We start from the raw sequence: 20,797 nt of genomic DNA, 5'->3' as shown, positions 1-20,797 counted from the left end.
ACATACTATAGTAATCACTTCACAATATATGTAAATCAATCATGCTGTACACCTTAAATTTATACAGTTTATATATGTCAATTCTTTTTCAATAAAACTGGAAAAAAGAAAAATAAAAAGAACAGAACATATAATATATACCACAAAGTTGCCAAAAGCTATCATTTTAATCCAGGTACCTAGAAGAAATTAATTTTAACTATGAGCAGATTTTGAGAAGGTTAGAAAACCACAGAAAATAATTAAATAACTGGCTTACGCACCTTTTCAAGTCATCAAAGACATCTGGCAACAAAAAGTTTAGTAATGACCAAAGCTCTGATAAATTGTTTTGTAGAGGAGTACCAGTCAAAAGAAGTTTGTTATCCGCATTGAATCGTTTCAACTCCCTGATCAGACGGCACTTCATGTTCTTAATCCTGTGTCCTTCATCTACTATTAAGTATTTCCAATAGCAATGCTAGAAAAGGAATTCATGGAAATATTTTTATATGATGCTCCCACAATTTTTCCTAAAAATAAAATCTCTTTACTAGGAATGTATGTCCATTTTTATCAAATGGTATTTCTGCCCCTATTGAGATGATGTTTTCCTCTGATCTACTAAAAGAATAAACTAATTTCCTAAAATTAGTATGTACTTATGTTCTTGAAATAGACCTCACTTGGCCCTAAACTAATAATTAAAGTCTACCCAGTCTTATGTATTTAAGATTTCACCATTCACATTCTTTAATCAAAGCAGTCTGTAGTTCTCCTTTCTAATTCCTTGTCAAGTATTAGTGTTATCCTAGAGTCCTAAAAAATAACTGAAATACTAATATAGTTCTATATATTCTGAAACATTAAATAGCATTAGAATTTTCACTCGAGGCCCCATCTGAGACTGACACTCTTTAATCTGATGGTGTTTTCAACTTCTTACATAGTTATTGGTTGTTTAGGTTTCCCTTTCTTCTGGAGCTAATTTTAATAATTTACATTTTTGAAGAGAGCCATCCATTTACTGCCATGAAAATTGTTTTAACTTCTCATTTTAATCTCTGTGCTCTTTTATTTCGATCAGGCAAGCTTAAAGTTGATCTAGCTTATAGTGTAAAAAAAGAGAAATATGTACTATTTCTGGGGAATATAAATACCAAACTGGAAAGAGAAGGTATCCTTGGATAACAGGATTGGTAAATTGGGGGAAGAGTATGAAACGGGGCCATCTTTGACAATTTATGTTATATATTCATAGCTGAATGGAAAAGAGAAATTTTTAAAATAATGTTATGACTTCTTTAATTAAAAAAAACTTGGAACTTCTTTTTCAGATAATACGGCAAACAAATCAAACAGCTTGAGTAATTTCTCCCAATAGGACATCTACATTAAAAAAACCAAACAAAATATAAAACACCTTTCATAAATGAATAGGCAAAAGAGAAGATCCAATGGAACAGCAATAAGGAATTTGAAAAATGAAATAGTAAATAGACTCAGATACTTCTGCTCCCATTCAGGAATAGGAATCCTGCACCCCAAATGCCATCAACCCCTAAAGCTAGGATCCTTGAAATAATATAAGCTCAATGAAAGGGAACATTACAGAAATTCTAGCCACTTATAAATGTAACTGACAAAAAAGTTTGTTTCAATATGGGCTGGGGATGGAAAGCAAAATATTAGAAAGGTCTTCATGTTTTATTATTTAGTAGAAAACAGTGTTTTAATAAACAAGGTAAAGTCTTACCCTATGCATACATTATACCTATATGCTAACAATAGTTATTCTCAGGTAGAATTACAAATACTTTTAAGTATTTCTGTAAGCTACTTTTTTCTACAAGTAGTATCTATTACTTTACTGTGAAGAAATAACTGCAAATCATATTCCAAAATTCTACCACCACACAAGTAAAATTTGATGTACAGCTGCCTCTTAACACAAGGTTTGAACTGTATGCGGCCACTTACGTGCATATATTTTTCAACAGTGAAAACTATCTATCGTACAACATGATTCACGAGTGGTTGAATCCATAGATCTGGAAATTGTGGATATGGAGGGCCAGCTATAAAATATATGCAGATTTTAAACTGTACATAAGGTTGACACCCCAACCCATGTTGTTCAACATTCAACTGTACGGGTCAGAGAGAAAAATAAAGCAGTAAAAAACTGTATGTGAAGTAGGTGAAGCAGTGAGGAAGAAGTTCAAACCACCAAAAACTAAACTGATAGAGGCAATGAGAGGTCAGTTTTCCAACTGCATTGTAATTTGGGCACTAATAAATAAGTAGTTACAATACAAAAAACAGATACGGAAATGTTACATCCTAGTAGATTCATAAGATAGCAAAAACATAACTTCTTCATATATTCTATCAATTAAAATTAAACAGATAAGTAAGTTCTATATATGAAAAGAATATGTCAGAGATTATCTGTAATACATTCACAGATTAAGTCTATGTTTGGCTGATTCTAACACATTTAAAACGGTGTTATGTATATAGACAGTGACAAAGGCTTTAATTTTCTTGTTAGAGACTACAATCTTCATCTCAATCTGTTAATATAAACCTCCAGTTTCTAAAAGAATATGCACAATACAATCTATTGCTTCCACCTGAAAAAAAAATTCAACAAATGCTACTGGATGGTTAGAAAGAGTTATGAATTAAGAAAAATGTGATTTACGGATTACAAAGAATCAAATGAAGACCATTTGTACCTGTAATGCATTTCGGTCTCTCATGGCTATTTCAAATGAAGTGATCACAACAGGATGAATCTGCAGAGTCCCTTTCCGTTTGTGAATATGCTTTACCAATTTTCGACGTTCTTGCTGGGCCCCATGATATAACATAGTAGGAATCTAATAAAAGATTTTATATTAATTTGTAACAAACTTTAGAGAAAAATGTAAATAACAACGATATGGAAAATATAAAATTAATCATTTCTGAGAGAAAAAAATATAATTTAACCCAAGCTTAGTTCCATTTTTCTGTAACAAAATGAGTCAATCAATTCTAATAAATTATTCGGCTACTATGGGAGAATAAAAAAGTCATAAAAACAAATTAAGTACACGTAAGGAAGATGGAAAAGTTATTTCTGGAATATGTATTTCTCATAAGGCAAGGATGTGGCTAAAACACATATATATGGAAGGAAAACACCATTATAAGGATGAACAGAATTAAAAAATAAATTCTACCTAGGTCTGTCTCAGGTGAATCAAATTTTTCAATGCACTAAATAAAAGTCATCCAGGGATATTCTTGGCAAGATGTCCAAGATAACTGACACCCATTCTTCTATATAAAAGTAGGTATTGCTGAGATTGAAAGGTAAGTCATATAAGATTCAGTGCTTAAACAGAAATCAATATAATTATAGTAAGAAATCTATAATTCAGGTAACAAAACAAAAATTCATAATGATAATATATTTAAGAAAAGGAAACTTCTTACTTCTGGTGTAAATCTTTGGAATTCAGCCATCCAGTTAGGAAGTGTAGATAAAGGGCCACAGACGAGGAATGGTCCAGGTACTCCTCTCTGAATCATCAGTGCAATTGTAGCAATGCACTGAACTGTCTTTCCCAATCCCATTTCATCTGCTAAAATGCCATTAATTCCATTTTCCCAAAGCATCTGGACAAAATAATATACACTGTATTTAAATGTTAATATAAACACCTGTCAAATTAGCAAGATTCTTTCTTTTACTTATGATGAGACTGATATAGTCAGTTTAAGTCATATTAACATGGGAAGTTGGTTATCAAAGCCATAAAAATGTTGGTAGCCTTGAATAACATAATTTTTCACTTCTGAAAATTTACTCTGGGGAAATAAATCAGAAAATAAATATTTACACAGAGATGTTTGTTTTATATATAATAGTGAAACATGAAAGGAATAACTCAAGTTGTATTATACTAATAGGTTATTACATAGAAGTGAACCAATGTCTTATTTAAAACTGGGGATTCATTACCCTGAGCCATTCCATGCCTTCCACTTGGTACCATCGCATCACTCCTCCCGTGAAGTGTTTTGGTTGCTGAAAGGGTACTGGCTGTCCATTACATTTCCGAACTGGGTCAAAAAAGAATTTAGTATTTTGCCTAACCGTTTGAGATAATCTATCTTTAATTATGCTATTTGAATCCTTGTTTTTCTGAAGATCTTCTACACAGAGATTAGAAGAGGAGCTTTCATTCTGTAAAGAAAAAAGTTTGATTAGAAGTTTAATATGTAATAATGCTACTACCCTCCATTAATCAGAAAATGTAACTACTAATCAAATTGTTCAATCCTATAATCACTGAGTAATAAGAAAAAAAACCATTATGTTGACTGAAACCCCAAAGTTACTTCCATTCCCCAACAAATGCAAAGCCACTGAAAAAAAAATTTTTTCTGAAAATAACTCTTACAAATAATAGGTGCACACTTTTGAAATGACCTTTACAAATGTACATCCATTTCAAATTTACCCAGGAATTTACCCAAGAAAAAACTGTCTTCTTAATAATTTCCTTCACCCATAGCAAAGGTAACAGATAATGCTATTAAAAAAAATTATTTTCAAGGAACATATAAACATTTACTTCCACCTAAGTAATTACTTTGACTACAGAGAAAGGGGCAAAGTAAATACAGTTTAAAAACTCACTACATCAAACATAAGAGTGTCAGTTTATGTTTGTTGACAAAGCACCAACTTATGACCAATGACAGATTTTACTGGTGAGCTATATCCACAATTCCATTTTAAGAATGTAATAAAACAAGAATTAAGTCAGTTCAAAGGGAAGTCTTATAAATGATGCCACAACTGAATATTCAACTGGAAAAATATGAAACTTGAGTTTTACCATTCCATACATAAAATTTGTGATGAAATCATATACCTAAACATCAAACCCTGAACCATAAAGTTTTTAGAAGAAAACGGAATATCTTGATAACCTTGAGATAGACAAATATCTATAAAAGACAAAAAAAGCACTAACCACCAAAAGAAAAAGTACTAAATTGGGCAATTACAAAATTTAAAATTTTCTGCTTATTAAAAGATACAATTAAGAAAATGAGTAGGCAGGACACAAACTGAAAGAAAATACAGTACACAGATCTGACACTGATAAGATTAAAAAACTCATATATCAACAAAAAGACAACCCAATAACTGGGCAAAATTATGAACAGAAACTTTGCAAAACATACAAATAGCCATTACAAACATGAAAACAAACTCTACATTAGTATTTAAGAAAATACAAAATAAAACCACACAGGATTCATTTCGTATTACATATTATGGTTAAAATTAAAAAAGACTAACAACATGAAATGCCGGCAATAATATGAACTGAAACCTTTATACACTGTCAGAGTAAAATGGTGTGTTCACTTTTTAAAAAGATTTGAACTTTCTTATAAAGTAGTTTAACTACATTTACCATATGACCCAGCAATTCTATTCCCAGGTATATCCAAACATGAAAATATGAAATATGAAAACACATCCACATAAAGATCTTTTACACAAATTATCCTAACAACTTCATTCATTGTCACAAACTGGAAATAATCCAAATGCCCACGAAGAGAATGGATAAAGAAATTATAATATTCAATGGAATACTCCTCAGTAATAAAAAGAAACCAACTAGTAATAAACTTAATAACATAAATGATTATCAACAACGCTGACTGGAAAGTAGCACGAAATAAGAGAATACATATTTATACTTCATTTGTATGAAAACTAGATTGTGAGGGGGAGGAGATAGCTCAGTGGTAGAGTGCCTGCCTAGCATGCACAAGGTCCTAGGTTCAATCCCCAGTAACTCCACTTAAAAAAAATAAGTAAGTAAATAAACCTAGGTACCTCTTCCCCTAAAAAAAGAAAGAAAGAAAGAAAGAAAACTAGATTATGATGGAAGTTTAAGAAAAAAAATCAGGCAAAACCAGTCTGTGGTAGAAGTCAAAAAAGCAGTTACCTTTTGGTTTAGGGTGAGGAAGTGACTGGAAAGGGATACAAAGGATCCTTCTACCATAATGAAAAACTGATTTGGATGGTGGTTACACAGATGTATATATACATTTGTCAAAATTCATCAGAATGAACACAAGATCAGTATGTTTATTTATTGTATATTTTACAATGTGGTCAATTCCACAGTAAATTGTGGTAGTAGATTGGATTTTATCTTTAAAAATGCAACTAAATTATTTATTAAAATATGCTTACTTAATCTTATTTACATTTAACATGGCTGGGTTATAACTGCATCATAAACCTTATACTGAATAAAGAATAAATCTTATAATTGTAGGGTCTTGGATAATACTCAGATAACTAGAAACCTCTCTACATAAAATGGGGCTGGCAGGGGAATACCAAGTCTTGATCAAGCCTTCCCAAACAGAGCCAAAGAAAATCTTTTAAGGCCAGGAACAAGATTGAAGTACTCCCCAGGGTTTCCACATACTATGGAATATATACATGTGGAGTGTATATATCCATATGGTTACAGTTACTTGCATAATTGCTAGATCCCAAAGACCCAAAATTAATATTCACACATTAAGAACATGAAGTAGAACATGATATATAAGAAAGAAGCATGTTAAGATAAAAAAGCAAATGGGTATATTTTTTTAAAGCTAAGATACAGGATAACTAGTGAGAAAAAAATGTACACTGGTGATAAAAAGAAAAGAGCCTAATGATCAGGGAAGCAAATTATGACTCCTAAATTTAATATCTATTATAAATTTCTTACCTCATTCTCCTTTTTACTTTTCTTAGCCACAGATAAAATTTCCTAGATCATTGAGAAAACAAAAACAAAGTAACAATGTATGTAGTTCACTCATTTATCTATTCAACAAACACTTACTCTTGTTCTGATTTCATGCTAGGAAATGGGAATAAGGCTCTCAAGGCAATTAAAATATAAAGGAATAAAACTGGTGGACCTCAGACAAAATTAAGCCTACAGTGTCTATGAAATTCTAAATACATTAGCAGCACTTAAAAATTGGGATATTTACTCCTGTATTTTCCATTTTTTTTTAAATTGAAGTTTATCTGAATAAATCCAAATTCACACAGTCCTCCAGTACAGAGGTTAGCAAACTATAGCCTGTGGACCAACTCCAGCTGGCAACCTATATATATAAATAACTAAATAGTTTAATTTAGAACAAAGTCAGGCTCTTTTGTTCAGTTTGTCTATGGCTGCAAAGTTCAGGGTTGGTTAGTTATCCACAAAACTACTCAAAGTCAAAAAACGTTTACAGAAAAAGTTCTAAAGTCAAGTTGTGGTTACTCCCATCATTCAAGGATTTACTCCCAAATATTACAGTCCCAACTTCAGCCCACTTTAGGCCTCTGGAGAGACATCTGAGTTTGTCTTTGCGTCTTGCTCAGAATTGCAAACACATTAAAAACAGAATAAAAGTGTTCTGATTCTCAATTACTTACTAAATGCTAAGGGAAAGGAGACAAGCAATATATGAGTGTCCCTGGTAACTTAGGAGAGTATTATATGACATCAAATTATCAGGAAAAGTTATAATCAGGGCATAATCATTAAAGACAAAGTTAGGTAGGGGACATTTCAAGCAGAAAGAACAGCATGTGCAGAGGACAAGGGGTATGAAATAGTTGATACATTCAAGAAACTTTAAGCATATCTCAAATTTGAGATACACAGATGAATGACAAGATGTGTAAGTGGCTGACAGCCACATAAATATATACAGTATAATGTTTCATATGTACATGTAAAGTATATAAGTATAGACATTCATATTCTGAGGTTGAAGGTATTTTATATAAAGAATGGATAGAAGAGTCGTCATTTAAAATGATCAGATAAGCTGAATCTTTTTGGAGAACAATTTGTGAATGAATCAAACAAACAATACCAACTATGAAGTATTCTTTTTAAAAATTAAACCTTCTAAACTCCTGAACCTGCTTACCTCCACATCCTTCACCACTCTTTCGTTTACAAACTGGAGCCAAATTTAAGTTTTTTGAATTTGCGGGGATCTTTCCTGCCTCTGGACATTTGTCAAAAGTTCTCTCTTCCTAGAACACTTCCCCGTTATCTTCCCTGTAGCTTACTATTTCTCTGTTAACCCACCCTCACTTTTAAATGATTTAACTTTTATCCCTCATGTCTCATCTTCCTCGATGAAACTTTTATGAACCTCATGCCTGAGTTAAGAGCCTTCTCTTTCTATACTCAAAAGCATTCAGTTTTCCAATTATATTTGACTACTTACTTCTAAATAGTTCTCACTGGATATAGCTTAAGGCAAAGACAGTGATTCCCTTTCTTTACTAATCGATCTCATCAACTTAGAAAAGTTTGCCCATAGCAGATATGCCACACACATTTGATCAATTAAAATAACAGCTATGTAACAGATACATACTACTATATAAAATAGTATATAAAACAAGGACCTATTTTATAGCACAGGGAACTATATTCAATTTCCTACAATAAGCTATAATGGAAAAGAATTTGAAAATGTGTGTGTATATATAGATATATTACTGAACTGCTTTGCTACACCCCTGAAACAAACATTGTAAATCACTACATGTCAATGAAAAACGAAAAATAAATAAGTAAAATAACAGCTATGTGCTTAGCTAAACTTCAATACATGTCATTAATAGTGTTTTCCAAACTGCAGGCTGAGTGTATTCCATAATAAATTAAGTGGGTCCTAACTATTATTTTTAAATGGAAAAAAAAGGGAAAATATCAAAGTATATCTCTACAGTAAAGCCAATATATTTTATACTTTATAAAGATGAAAAGAGTTTGAGTTTCAGGTAAAAGAAAAATGTAGCAGGTAAAAAGTTTAAAATTATTTAAAATATAAGAATAAGACGTTAAATTATGACTGAAGAATATTTAGGGTCTATCATAATTGAAGATGCTCTTTAATTAATTTCTATTTAATAAGGCACCAATAAGGTGAAAAAAAGATCTGGTTTTAGAAATGAATTTATGATTTTAGTTTCTTAATGGTCTTCAAACAAGGAACAAAGTTCTTAAGATATGGTTTTGAGGTTACAAAGAGTTATAATCATTTCTGATTAGGCCAAGCTCATGCTTCTTTAACAAACAGGAAGACGGTGCCATCTTCTTCCCTAAAACACTTATCTGGCTGAAAAGCCAGGTGAAGCAACAGTAATCAATACAGCTTTAATGTGGTTCAAAACCCACAGTAGGTTTTACTCAACATCAAATCTTATGTGCCCTTCCCCCTTTATTTTTACCTCTTTTGACATGACCTCTGAAATATTGTATGATTCATCTTCTCTTCCTCTTTTCTTTCTCATAACTATAAAAAAAGACCATTTTATTTTTGATAGTAATTAAAGCAAAAATATTAACATATATTCTTCAAAACTAGAAAAGGAAATTTACCTGTATTCTCCTCACTTACACCCATGGAATTTTTACCCTACAAAACAAGGATTTAGACTATTATTTCCTTAAAGACTTCTATGGTATTACATGTTCAAAGGCATTGATTAGGTAAATGTTCTTTGAAGTTGCACCAAATCCACAACTCTTCACTATTATATTTACCAATATGTAACCTTTTTCTGTATTTCCCTACTATAACTTGTTTGTAACCACATCTCTCTCCCAAAGACCCTACTTCCTCAGTTTTCTTCCATGTAAGAGAAACTTCAAAATTAAACAGAGAAGGTATTTTTATTTTGAAATTTCCATGTATATCTTCTCTAACTGTATGTTTATGCTGAAGATATTCATTGGGCATGGTATGAAAGGAGTACTCATTTTCAGTACAACTTATAAGTTAAATACAACTGAAAACAAACATAAAAGAGAATACTAACTGAAAAAATATTAGTGAGGGGAGTTAAGGGAAAGAAAGAGATGTCCAAAAATAAAGTTTCTAAACGAAAGCTGGAAAAGAAAAAGTAGACAACATGTATGAAAAATCAAAACAATGAAAAAATAAGGTAAATTTTAAAATAAAGTAAAAAATTTAAAGGATTAAAAAAGAAACTACCAGGAGGGGTGAGTATAGCTCAAGTGGTAGAGTGCATGCTTAGCATGCATACGGTCCTGGGTTCAGTCCCCCATACCTCCTCCAAAAATAAATAAATAAACCTAATTCAACCCCCTCCTCAAAAAAAAAAAAAAAAAAAAAAAAACAACCAAAAGAGACCAGGGAAATGGAGTAGGCAATATTTAACATTTTTTAGAACAAAGAGGAAAAAACCAAAACCTGGTATAAAAAGTTAGCTGGGTGAAAGTAAAGTTAGCTGGACTAAGTCCAAAGGTTGAAGTATAGTGAGTAAATGCTTAAGCCAGGAAAATTATCTTTAAGTAGGTATGTTCTTCAAAAACCCAAAATAAGTCCCTCGAATTCGCAGCTTAGTCAAACATCAGTTTTCAATAACTGCTTTTTTTTTGCAAAGTTATCTATTAGGTACTTAAATATCACCACTAACCACACTAAGAATCAAGTAACTGGACTTAAAAGATATCCTACCTATTTTTCCTATTGACATTTTGATATTTTCTAATAAAGGCAGTTTAGTATACAAGTATGGGATCTGAAACTAATCCTGGGTTCAAATCCTGGCATTACTATTTATTAGATATGTGACCTTTCTCATTCACGATTATGAATCTATAAAGTTGTATTCTATAAAGTCACTGTGACCCCTGAATTAGTGAACACTGAGTCAGTGCATCTAGAAGAAATACAAGTTTAAGTTCCTGCAAGCCAATGGTCACATCTTCAACAACTGATCAATACATAACCCTGTTTTATGTGTGTTATTGTTTAAAAACATCTCACTTAAAATATATGCGGATTAACACTGAACTCAGGGCCAACAGCACTGTAACTCATACCTGAAGGAAGCATATCTAACACACATATTTTCTTCATGAGGCACATCACAGCCTTCCTGCATTAGAAACACTAGACAGTAGTTCAGCACAATGTGGCTGACAGTCCTTTTCAACAGCAAATCACCAAAACCACAAAAATGCAAAAATCATGGCATTAAATAGGCCATGAAAAAGACTCTTGTTTATAGTGTGATAAATAAGGCAGACTGCCTTGTCTGACCTCAGCTGGGAATGTGCATATTGGGAGACTCAAATTTTTTGCCATTGTGCACATGCACATGTCTGTAAATGACCACAAAAACACAACTATTGATTTTGGGGTTACAAATAAATTTTAGCAAGTAGGCTAATTGGCAAAAACAGAATCTATAAATAAGGAGGATGGACTGCACTTTATCTCCTTGCATTAGCTTATTTGTATGTAAATGGCGATAATAACAGTATTCCTACTTAACAGAGCTGCTTTGAGAATTAGTTAAAAACATGTAAAGCTTAGAACAATCCCTGACACATAGTAAGTACTCAATAAATGTTACCTTTCTTATTTCTCTTATTACTAGCACCAGTGTTGTTTGTACAATCCTTACCAATATGGCATTAAACAGCCTCATGTTAAAATATATTCCCAAAGAAGATCACATCTACAATTCACTATCCCTAGTGAATGTTCTATCTGAGCTGCTATTATCATATGTATTATCTGTTTTAATTTTGGTTCCACTGCTGCAGATACAAATTGAGATTATTGTTAAGGCTACAAGATGACGTGATAAGGTTGGAGGCATAAAGAAGAGTAATCATTACAGGCTCCAAAAGAGCTGGCCACTTATAAAATGCCTTGAGGTGTAAAATATTTGCAGATTTTTCCCAGGTAAGAAAGTAAAACTTTACTATTATGAAAAATAGTCCACAGGATAAGAAATTGAAGGGGTCATAGTTTAGCTCTTCTCCCATATCTAAAATACTGAGAAATAGATTTTATAGATTTGCATAGGAACAGTCAACAAAGATAGGTTGTCAGATAAAGGTTAAAATTAAATAGATAATCAATAGTCAAAAGAATTCAAAAGAATATCTTCAATATTTAAGGTAATGTATGTATACAAAATATTCTAGCTTACTATATATTACCTTAGTAACTTTTAAAGATTCCTTTTTTCTCTCCAATTTCTCTTTCTTCTTCTGTTCCTGTTAAGATAATTTCTTCTTAATATCACAAATAGAAAATGCAAAGTATGAAAAGCACATCTCAAATAACTTAAGTTCGCAATGAAGAAACCATAAAAATTTAAAAACGAGGAAGAATTTGCACTTCAAACCTTTACGGACTAACAGAAAGCAGATTGACCATCCTGCCTTAAGCAACTAAAATCTAGATAAAATATATCTTTGAGACAACATGCAGCAAAGAATAGTAAACACTGACAGAAGGGAAACAATGAGGTGAATCTTCTGATTGTCCCGCTTACTGCCTGGAGACAATTTCCAAGTGCACATAAAGGAGGGAGAACCCAAATAAAGCTCAACAGTCTCCCTGCGTCAGGGAGATAGTGTGCAGAACTCAGAGGAGCTAGCAAACCAGGGTCAAATTCCAAAGAGGAGAGAGCTGCACACAGAAGAACTGCTGAAGATCTGTAGTGGCGTCCTCAGGTTGAGTACTGATAAGTTTGAGTGGAAGGAGAAAACCACGGCCATGAACAGAACAACAAGAAAGCAGATGAACAATCCCTGTGCTCACAAGGGATCAAGAACAGTTAACATTCCTGTCAGCCAAAATGGAAAGGCCTCTTAACTGAGCAAATCTTCCTACAATCTAGCAGACTATAAATAAATTATACAGTCTTAGGTGATAAATGCAATGGGGAGAACTGAGCAAGGTAAAAGGGATCAGAAGTGTGAGGCTGGAGGTGCCAGGTAACTAAGGTTGTCAGGGCAGGCCTCACTGAGAAAAATTTTAAGCCAAAGCTTGAAGATGATGATGAAGTAAGCCAGGCAGATAGCTATTGAGAGGAGGGTTCCAAGAAGAAAACAGCCAGTGCAAAATGGCCCAAAAGGCAGGGAACACACCCAGAACAAGGTCTGAAAGGTAATGGGGTTGAGAGAGGCAACCAGACTCTTACAGTCTTGTAGAGCATCAAGAGGACTTTGCCTCTGTCAGAAACAACATAAGCTGGAAGGCAGTAAAACATCATTAAAATACTGCATGGGGGAGGGAGGAAGCAATAAGAAAATCAATAAATTCTCTACCCAGGAGAAAATCTTTCAAAAATGAAGGTAAATGAAGACTTTTCCAGACATACAAAAGCTGAAAGAACCTTCCACCAACAGAAAATGCAAACAAATCTTTAATTACAGAAAGGAGACCAGTAGCTATCCGGTGATGAAGACAGGATATGAGAAAAGACAGGAAGTGAGGGATGGAAGAGAATTAAAAACGGGCAGAAATTTAGCCATAAGTAATCTTGCCATTTGTAAAAATATGGGCGGACCTTGAGGGTATTATGCTAAGTGAAATATGTCAGACAAGGGAAGTCAAATACCACATCTCACTCATATATGGAATCTTTAAAGAAAAAAAAAGAGCTCATAGATTCAGAGAACAGATCTGTGGTTGGGGCGGTAGTCAAAGGGTACAGATTTCCAGTTATAAACTAAAGTCATCAGGACATACTATTCAACATGGTGACCATATTTAATAATACTGTATTGCATATTTGAAAATTGCTAAGAGAGTAAAATCTTAGAAGTCCCCATCTTAAGAAAAAAAATTTTTTTTTGAACTATGTGTAGTGACAATGTTAACTATACTTACTGTGGTGATCATTTTATAACTTATACAAATATTGAATCATATTGTACACATGAAACTAAAATAGTGTTATGTGTCAATAATATCTCATTTAAAAGGGGGGACAGGAAGAATTTTTTGGAATTGATGGTTATGGTCATCCTGATTGTGGTGGCTTCATGGGTATACATTTTAAATATGTACAGTTTTATGTATATCAATTATACTTTAATAAAGCAATTCTTTAAAAGGGGACTGAGCAATGTAAAATTCACAATTCCTAGCATCCAAAAAACACCACTGGACAGGATGAAAATGAGTCAACAGGTGACTAGAAAAATAAACACTGATATATTCATACAGTGGAATGCTTCTCAGGAATAAAAATGATCTACTAAATAAACACACGTAAGTGAGTCTCAAAATATGCTGAGCAAAAGAAGCGAGACACAAAAAGTGCTTATCATACGATTCCATTTATGTAATATTTTAGAAAATTAATCTATAGTGACAGAAATCAGTGGTTTTCCGGGGCTAGGTGTGAAGATCACTGAAAAGGGAACTTTTCAGAGTGATATAGAAATGTTCTTTACCTTGACTGTGCTGGTGGTTACACAGGTCAAAACTCATCCAACTCTAACCTTAAAATACGTGCGTTTAATTGTATGTAATTTGTATGTCAATAAAGCTGTTTTATAAAAAATGCAAGCTATGATAGCTGTAATCAATCACATACCTCTAATTGTTGCTGTTCCATTTTAGTCAATAAAAATTTGGAGTAGATATTGCTTTTTTCAAGCAAATGTTGAAGTCTACGATATCGAATGTCCATTGACTCTCTATCCCAAGACATGCGAGCCTATCCAAAGAGAAAGTTTCCAAAATTATTAAAGTTTTCTGACATACATTGATTTTTTTTGCATAAGGTATAACAAACATGGCTAAACAAATGCTCTTTAGGTTTAATATGTACCCTGTAATTAATGAAATTATTTTTACAATATTAAATTCATTTACTAAAAATTAAAACTGGTTTATCTTCCAAACAAAAAACTCAAATAGCAAATATGATTCTGGGGGTTCAACAGGCAATCCGGTAAGATACAGCACAGATACCAAAATATTGAAATTTGAGAGTTAAAGGCACATTTTCAAAATATTTGAAATAAAAGTTAGAAAGTAAATATTTAAATCAAGTTAAATTTAAGTTTTAAAACAACCAAATGATTTCAGAAAAGAAAAACTTTATATACCAGTTTTATCTGAAAGAGCATTGGAATTAAAAGATAATTTCACTGGCTAGGGGCTAGAATATCTATTTTTAGAATTCAAAAACTATATTGTGAAAATATTTCAAATGTTAAACCTACTGATAATTTCTTACAGCCTTCTTTCCTCCTTAGTATTGTGCTGCCCAAGCCTTGCCCTTACCTTCTAGCTTTCTTTTACTCTCATACTCTTCGCTTTATCTTTCACTTGTATACGCCTTCCATTTACAAACCTCTGCTTTCCATATGACTCACACATACTATTGATTTGTAAGAGTATACAGTCTAGTAGCTGAGGAGGACCCCTCACTCAATTCATAATAAAAGTTAAACATTTTAAAAGAACAATACCAGAGGGCACATCAGGGAAAACAAAAGCAACAAATAAACAGTATAGTTCAATAGTCAACAAACTTTTTGTAAAGGGGCAAAGGGCAAATATTTAAATATTTGAGCATGATACGGTTTGTACTGCCAGTTCTTAAATTTGCCTTCTTACACAGGAGCAGTTATATACAATACATAAACAAATAGGCAAAGTGTGTTCCAATAAAACTTTATTTACATAAAGCACAGGCCAAATTCAGTTCATAATGTGCCAATCCAACACTAATCTGAACTCAAAAGAAAAGCATTAAGTGGTCAAAGTGAGTCAAGTGAGAGTTGAATATATGCAAATCTTACTAACCAGCATTCTACTCCTGAGATTTAGAGTGTGTGAGTGTATTAATTTAGTGATTATGGCTTGACTCTGTAAATCAGACACCACTGTATATTGGACTTCCCAAATGTTATGTCATCTCACTAACTTTTCTTTCAAAATAAATTTATTTTCTATTACAAAAGCAGTGACAATTTAAGACACCTAAGAATAAATCTAATGTAAGTAATACATGCACATTATAGGAAAATTCAAATTCTTTTAAAAATTACCCATAATCTTACCCATGCAGATAATCTGCTCGTATCTCATAAAACTACTTTCAGTTTTTTTTATGACAGCCTTTCTTTTACTATTACCAATATACTACTGTGATTACAATAGGCAGTTGAAATGTTACGGAAATGACAGGCCAGCAAGAAACAAGCACCACTTGGAGGGTTGGAGTACTCAGATTACGCCGGCAGGCTCAGAGGGGCTTCTGCTCTGAAGCTCTGAGCACCTTCAAGACGTGTGCATGAGGTTTTATAGGGTTAATTACAAGCTTGGGGTATTTGGCCAATAGGCATGGAACAGCTTTAGCAGCATCATTATCACAAAAGTAGAGGCAGGGAGGCAGCAAACCAACATTTCAAGGCCAGATATGTTTCTCTGAAAATCCGGCTAGGTAGCAAAAAACATGAGCAGAGAATCAGCAAACCGACACTTATTAACTTAGTTTTACGAGTTAGCCCAGCAGAACTCAGGTCAGTAATCCGACACTTGTTACACTTAGATTTGCAAGTAGGCCCAGCCCGGCTTTTCCTTCACAAAATGAAATGGATATTATAAATGGGGAAATGAAATTATATAAGAGTTTATACAAATGAATTCTTAAATTTAACTTTAAAAAATATTTTTAGTTAAAATACTCTGTCCTTAATTTAGGTATTTCTGCTGCCTTAAATCTGTTCAGAATAAATAAGCATGCATTTTTAAAGTAATTAAAGCTTTATGGTGCAATCATGGAACAATATTTATAATATAATTAGAACATTATGCCAAGGGTTAACCTATAAACCCAGTCCTCTGTATTTCAAAATAATTTTGTAGTAAATATTCTCATGTGTCATTACTCCTTCTTGACTTATATTTTATTAGTTGTTATATTAAGGTAAATTGTAGCCCCATCTGTGGAAAGTACTTAAGTGCCTGGCAGGAAGCTTCTCTTGATGATGAGAGAGGATGTGAATGATCACCAAGAGCATAAATTCTCCACTGTCTACCCCATTACCTCTCCCAACACCAACCCCAGATTTTCTTTTTTGGCAGGGGGAGTTATATTTCAGTCTACACAATGTGAACCATTTTCCTTTTCTCTCTCCAAGAAACATCACAACTCTTACCTCCCCCCGCCCCACTAAACAGCCATCAAGGCTACTCTCAAGTCTTCTAGATTAACAATGACTTCTTTCAAAAGGAAATGCAGGTGAAAAGTCAAAGAAAATAACTGTAGCAAATGAATGTCAAAGTCACTCTCCAGGCTCTTCACAAAACTTCAAGCCTCCTAAAGCAAAGCAAATGCTCTTCATTAAGAACTTAAGCTAGCTCTTCTTCTCTTAAGTACTTTTAAATATATGCCCATAAACACTGTATTCTTCCAAAATAAAAGGAATCTTTACTTTTGTAAAGTGAATTTTTTGGCTCCAAAGACAAAAAGTAATCAAATTCTTTCAATACCTGTACTTAAAAAGACCATGTAATAACAATGGACCACAATACTACTAGGTTTTTAGCAAATTACACCCTTGTGTTAGTAAGACTGAAAAGAAAGAGCTATACACTTTATTCATGGAAAGATTGAAAAATGGATTAAAAATTGCTTTTTAAAATTCTATGACGCATAAATTCTAAAGAAAGTCTAGTTATACCATACCTATCCCTCAACACTAATAACAATTGCAAAAAATTTTAGAGCTGATTACAAAATGCTTGTTCAAAAGCTTAAATATTTCACTCAGAGTAGAAGTTACTTTGACTCCTAGTGTAATCAGCAAATATTTATGGTACTATAAATTTTGAGGTTTTTTTTTTTAAACGTGAAAATAATGTTTTTTCACTTGAACTAATAATTCTGGAAATGTATTCTTATTATATCCCATGTCTTTCTTCAAATAGTACTTTCTTACCTACCAACCTTCATGGGTTATAAAAGTGAAGTACATGACTCAAAATTAAGGCTTTATCACTCTTACAACCTCTGAAGTTGATTATACTCTGGACACTTGACCCAGGAGTCATCCTTTACAATTCACCTTGTTACAATGCTAGCAAGTATTTTTTTAATATAATCATATGTTATGTAATACATTATAAAGTATTCTTTTACCTTGGTTAGAAATTCAACATTCACCATTGCCTACTATTTGCAGGTGCACAGCCTACAAAACCAGAACAGTTAAGTGATGTGCCCTCAAGAAACAAAATGAGAAAGAATCAAGTAATTAATAGTAATACTGTGTAACAAAATAATATGAGAATTCACAGAGTATAGTACAGGCGGTTCAAGGTTGACCTCTCAAGTCCCTTAATAAGTGTTAAAATATTACCTTAATGTCTTATGGTCAACTACAGATGATCAGTAACAACAGAACTAGCATTTACTGGAGTCAAAGTTTAGCAAAGTGGTTAAAAAGTGAATTCTGGAACCACATGGCCTACATTAACATCTGTGTTCTGCCATTTACTAGCAGTGGGACCCCAAGCAACCTCTAGGTACCTGCTTCCTCATCTGTAAAATGAAATGAAAATTGAACCTATTTTACAGAATACTTTAATAAAAGTAATACTAGTAAGTTTAATAATAATAATGAGTTTAATAATAGTATCTACTTTATAGAATAGTTGAGGATTCCATGAGTAAATACATGCATGGCATTCAGAACAATGACTGACTCACAATAAATGATCATGAGGTATTAACAATGGTAACAAAACCATTACTGTTGATAAAAAATAGCAGGGAACCAACTAATTCATTATGTCTTTGGAGTGCACTATTTCCCAATTTAAGTAGTTTTGTAATTACATGGAGTTAATTCAATATCAATGTCCTCAGAAGTATAGGGTTAAGGACAAGAACTCTGGAGACAGCCAAATTTGAGTTCATTAATGTGTGACCCCCCCTACCTCATTGCCTCAGTTTCGTCGTAAGTGTAGATATCAAAATTACCTTAGGTATAACCATAGTATTGGTTGGGCTAAATAAATTATTACAAGAAAATTACTTAGTAGGCAGTACGTAAGAGCTGACAGGTATCATTCTTGCACGAGCAATAATTAAGCAAGCAATAAGATGAGACATTATTACTGGAGTAAAACAAACTTAAAAATTAAATTTAAGAGGTCAAATACTGATTTTAGTAATCTACAAAAGAATCTGTACAAGAAAACCACAAGTAAAATAACTTTTCATTGAAAAAGTACTTCACATTTTAACCTAAAGGATCTTACTTAGCAATTGCCCACGAAACGGAAAAGAAAGCAAAAAAGCAAGGTGGAAATACCGCACTGAAAGAATTCACCAAAAAGTATTCACTACCGACCTTGGAATAATTATAAGCGCTAAACAAGCCATGCTCACTTAAGAGAGATGAAGCCAGTTAACAGACCGAGACTATCTCATAGAAGCATCATTCAAAGCTCGTGCAAAGGTTTCTCAAAGATAGCATCGGGAAAGATACAAATAAATACCGAAGCCCCTTTTAAAGCTCATTAAAAAAAAAAAACAGACTAGTAAACTGAAGAACAAGACCACGCCTCCAAGGAAGCTCCCGGTTACTACTTCACGAGGATGAACTTGACTGCTAAATTACCTTTTCTAGCATCTTCCGCTCTTTCTCCAGCCCAGCAGCCTCAAGCTGTTCTTCCTCTTCTAGCATGGCTGGGGTAATCACGGCCGTCTTCGACTGTTCAACCGTATCTGGAGCGAGGGATCCTGTGGAGGGGACGAGGCTTTTAAACTGCAGTTTTAAAAAGTGACCAAGTACCCGCTCCCGAATTAAATAACCTTCCTCCCCTTCCCAGATGTACTTAAGATAGAAGTTGAAGCCCCACGGGAACGCCAGCATCCTAGACATTTTAGGTCTTCACAATGTCAACAAGTTGCCCGGACCCCAGTTTACATATGGGGGTGATCGGGAAAATGCGGCTCCCCTGCGTAAAAGCTCCTATATCACGCACATATGTGCAATTCCCGGTGTCCTCCACTCACTCCCCCCAGAGTGGGTAACCCTACACTCCTCCTCAGTCTCTGCCCGGGGTCGGCTGTCCCGGCAAAACTCGGCTGCAGTCTCCATGCTGCCCGCCACCCCCCTTCACCCCGGGTGCCGCCGCCCGGAGGCAGGTTCTCCCCACTCACCGCCGCTACTCGCGGGCCGCTGCGCTGGCATGGCTGGACACACACTCCGGAGCCGTGTACCCTCCTCTCAGTCCCTCAACACCACCCGCTAATTCCTCACAGCCGCTGCCGGTCCCAGTCTCCCGGCCAAGTGAGCGACCAGAGAAAAACGCGCGCTTCTCCTTCGCGGGAAAACGCCGTCATCTCGCGATACTTCGTGCTCCCTACCACGCCCCCGAGTCCCGGAGGGGCGAGATTTGGTGAAGTTCGGTTTCCGTCGGAACCCACTTGAGCGACGGTGAGCTTTTGCGTCGACCTCGTTCTTGGGAAAAATGGGTTCTGTTGAAGAAGTCAGCTTTTAACTGGCTCTGTGATACCGAGCGAGCCTGACTACCGCGGAGGGTTCAGTTTCCTTATGTAATTGGTGATGATGCCGAGCTAGTGCAGTAGCGCTCGTAACAGTTTGTAAGGCACCTTCACACTCTGGCTGATGTGATTAAATCCTGACAGCCGATAATCCTCTAGGTAGGAAAGATGTACGAGAATCGAGGTGTAGATGTCAGAAACAAATATTGCCAAACTTGCCCGCCACTTGCAGTTCACATTTTGAGTGGAAATGACCCAGAAGAGAGGATATTTGTAGGCAGAGTGGTAGAGAGAAAAATAAGATTATGGTAGAGTTCAAAAATTTGTTTCAAGATAAGGGAGAATTGAGTGCAGTGATAAACCGAGCAGAGTGGCCAGTAGAAAAGACATAAAGTT

The 20,797-nt window shown here is 34.1% G+C and overlaps 1 protein-coding gene across 1 annotated transcript in view; it reads right to left on the bottom strand.

Moving 5' to 3' along the window:
- HELLS (helicase, lymphoid specific) overlaps window positions 1-20,243 on the bottom strand; it is a 36,400-nt gene extending 16,157 nt beyond the window's left edge. The window contains exons 1-11 of the mRNA XM_006211015.4: window positions 20,057-20,243; window positions 19,512-19,633; window positions 14,465-14,587; window positions 12,072-12,128; window positions 9,471-9,507; window positions 9,320-9,384; window positions 6,795-6,836; window positions 3,995-4,219; window positions 3,466-3,648; window positions 2,721-2,864; window positions 264-460 (exon numbers count right to left, since the gene is read on the bottom strand). Of these exons, the coding sequence (XP_006211077.2) occupies window positions 264-460; window positions 2,721-2,864; window positions 3,466-3,648; window positions 3,995-4,219; window positions 6,795-6,836; window positions 9,320-9,384; window positions 9,471-9,507; window positions 12,072-12,128; window positions 14,465-14,587; window positions 19,512-19,633; window positions 20,057-20,087 (1,226 nt within the window). The 5' untranslated portion in view covers window positions 20,088-20,243. The remainder of the gene's footprint in view (window positions 1-263; window positions 461-2,720; window positions 2,865-3,465; window positions 3,649-3,994; window positions 4,220-6,794; window positions 6,837-9,319; window positions 9,385-9,470; window positions 9,508-12,071; window positions 12,129-14,464; window positions 14,588-19,511; window positions 19,634-20,056) is intronic.
- Between the last annotated feature and the right edge of the window lie 554 nt (window positions 20,244-20,797).

This window comes from Vicugna pacos, chromosome 11, assembly GCF_048564905.1.
Source record: "Vicugna pacos chromosome 11, VicPac4, whole genome shotgun sequence".
Taxonomy (NCBI): domain Eukaryota; kingdom Metazoa; phylum Chordata; class Mammalia; order Artiodactyla; family Camelidae; genus Vicugna; species Vicugna pacos.
Note: the sequence above shows the minus strand (reverse complement) of the source record. Positions and strands in the feature narration are given on the sequence as shown.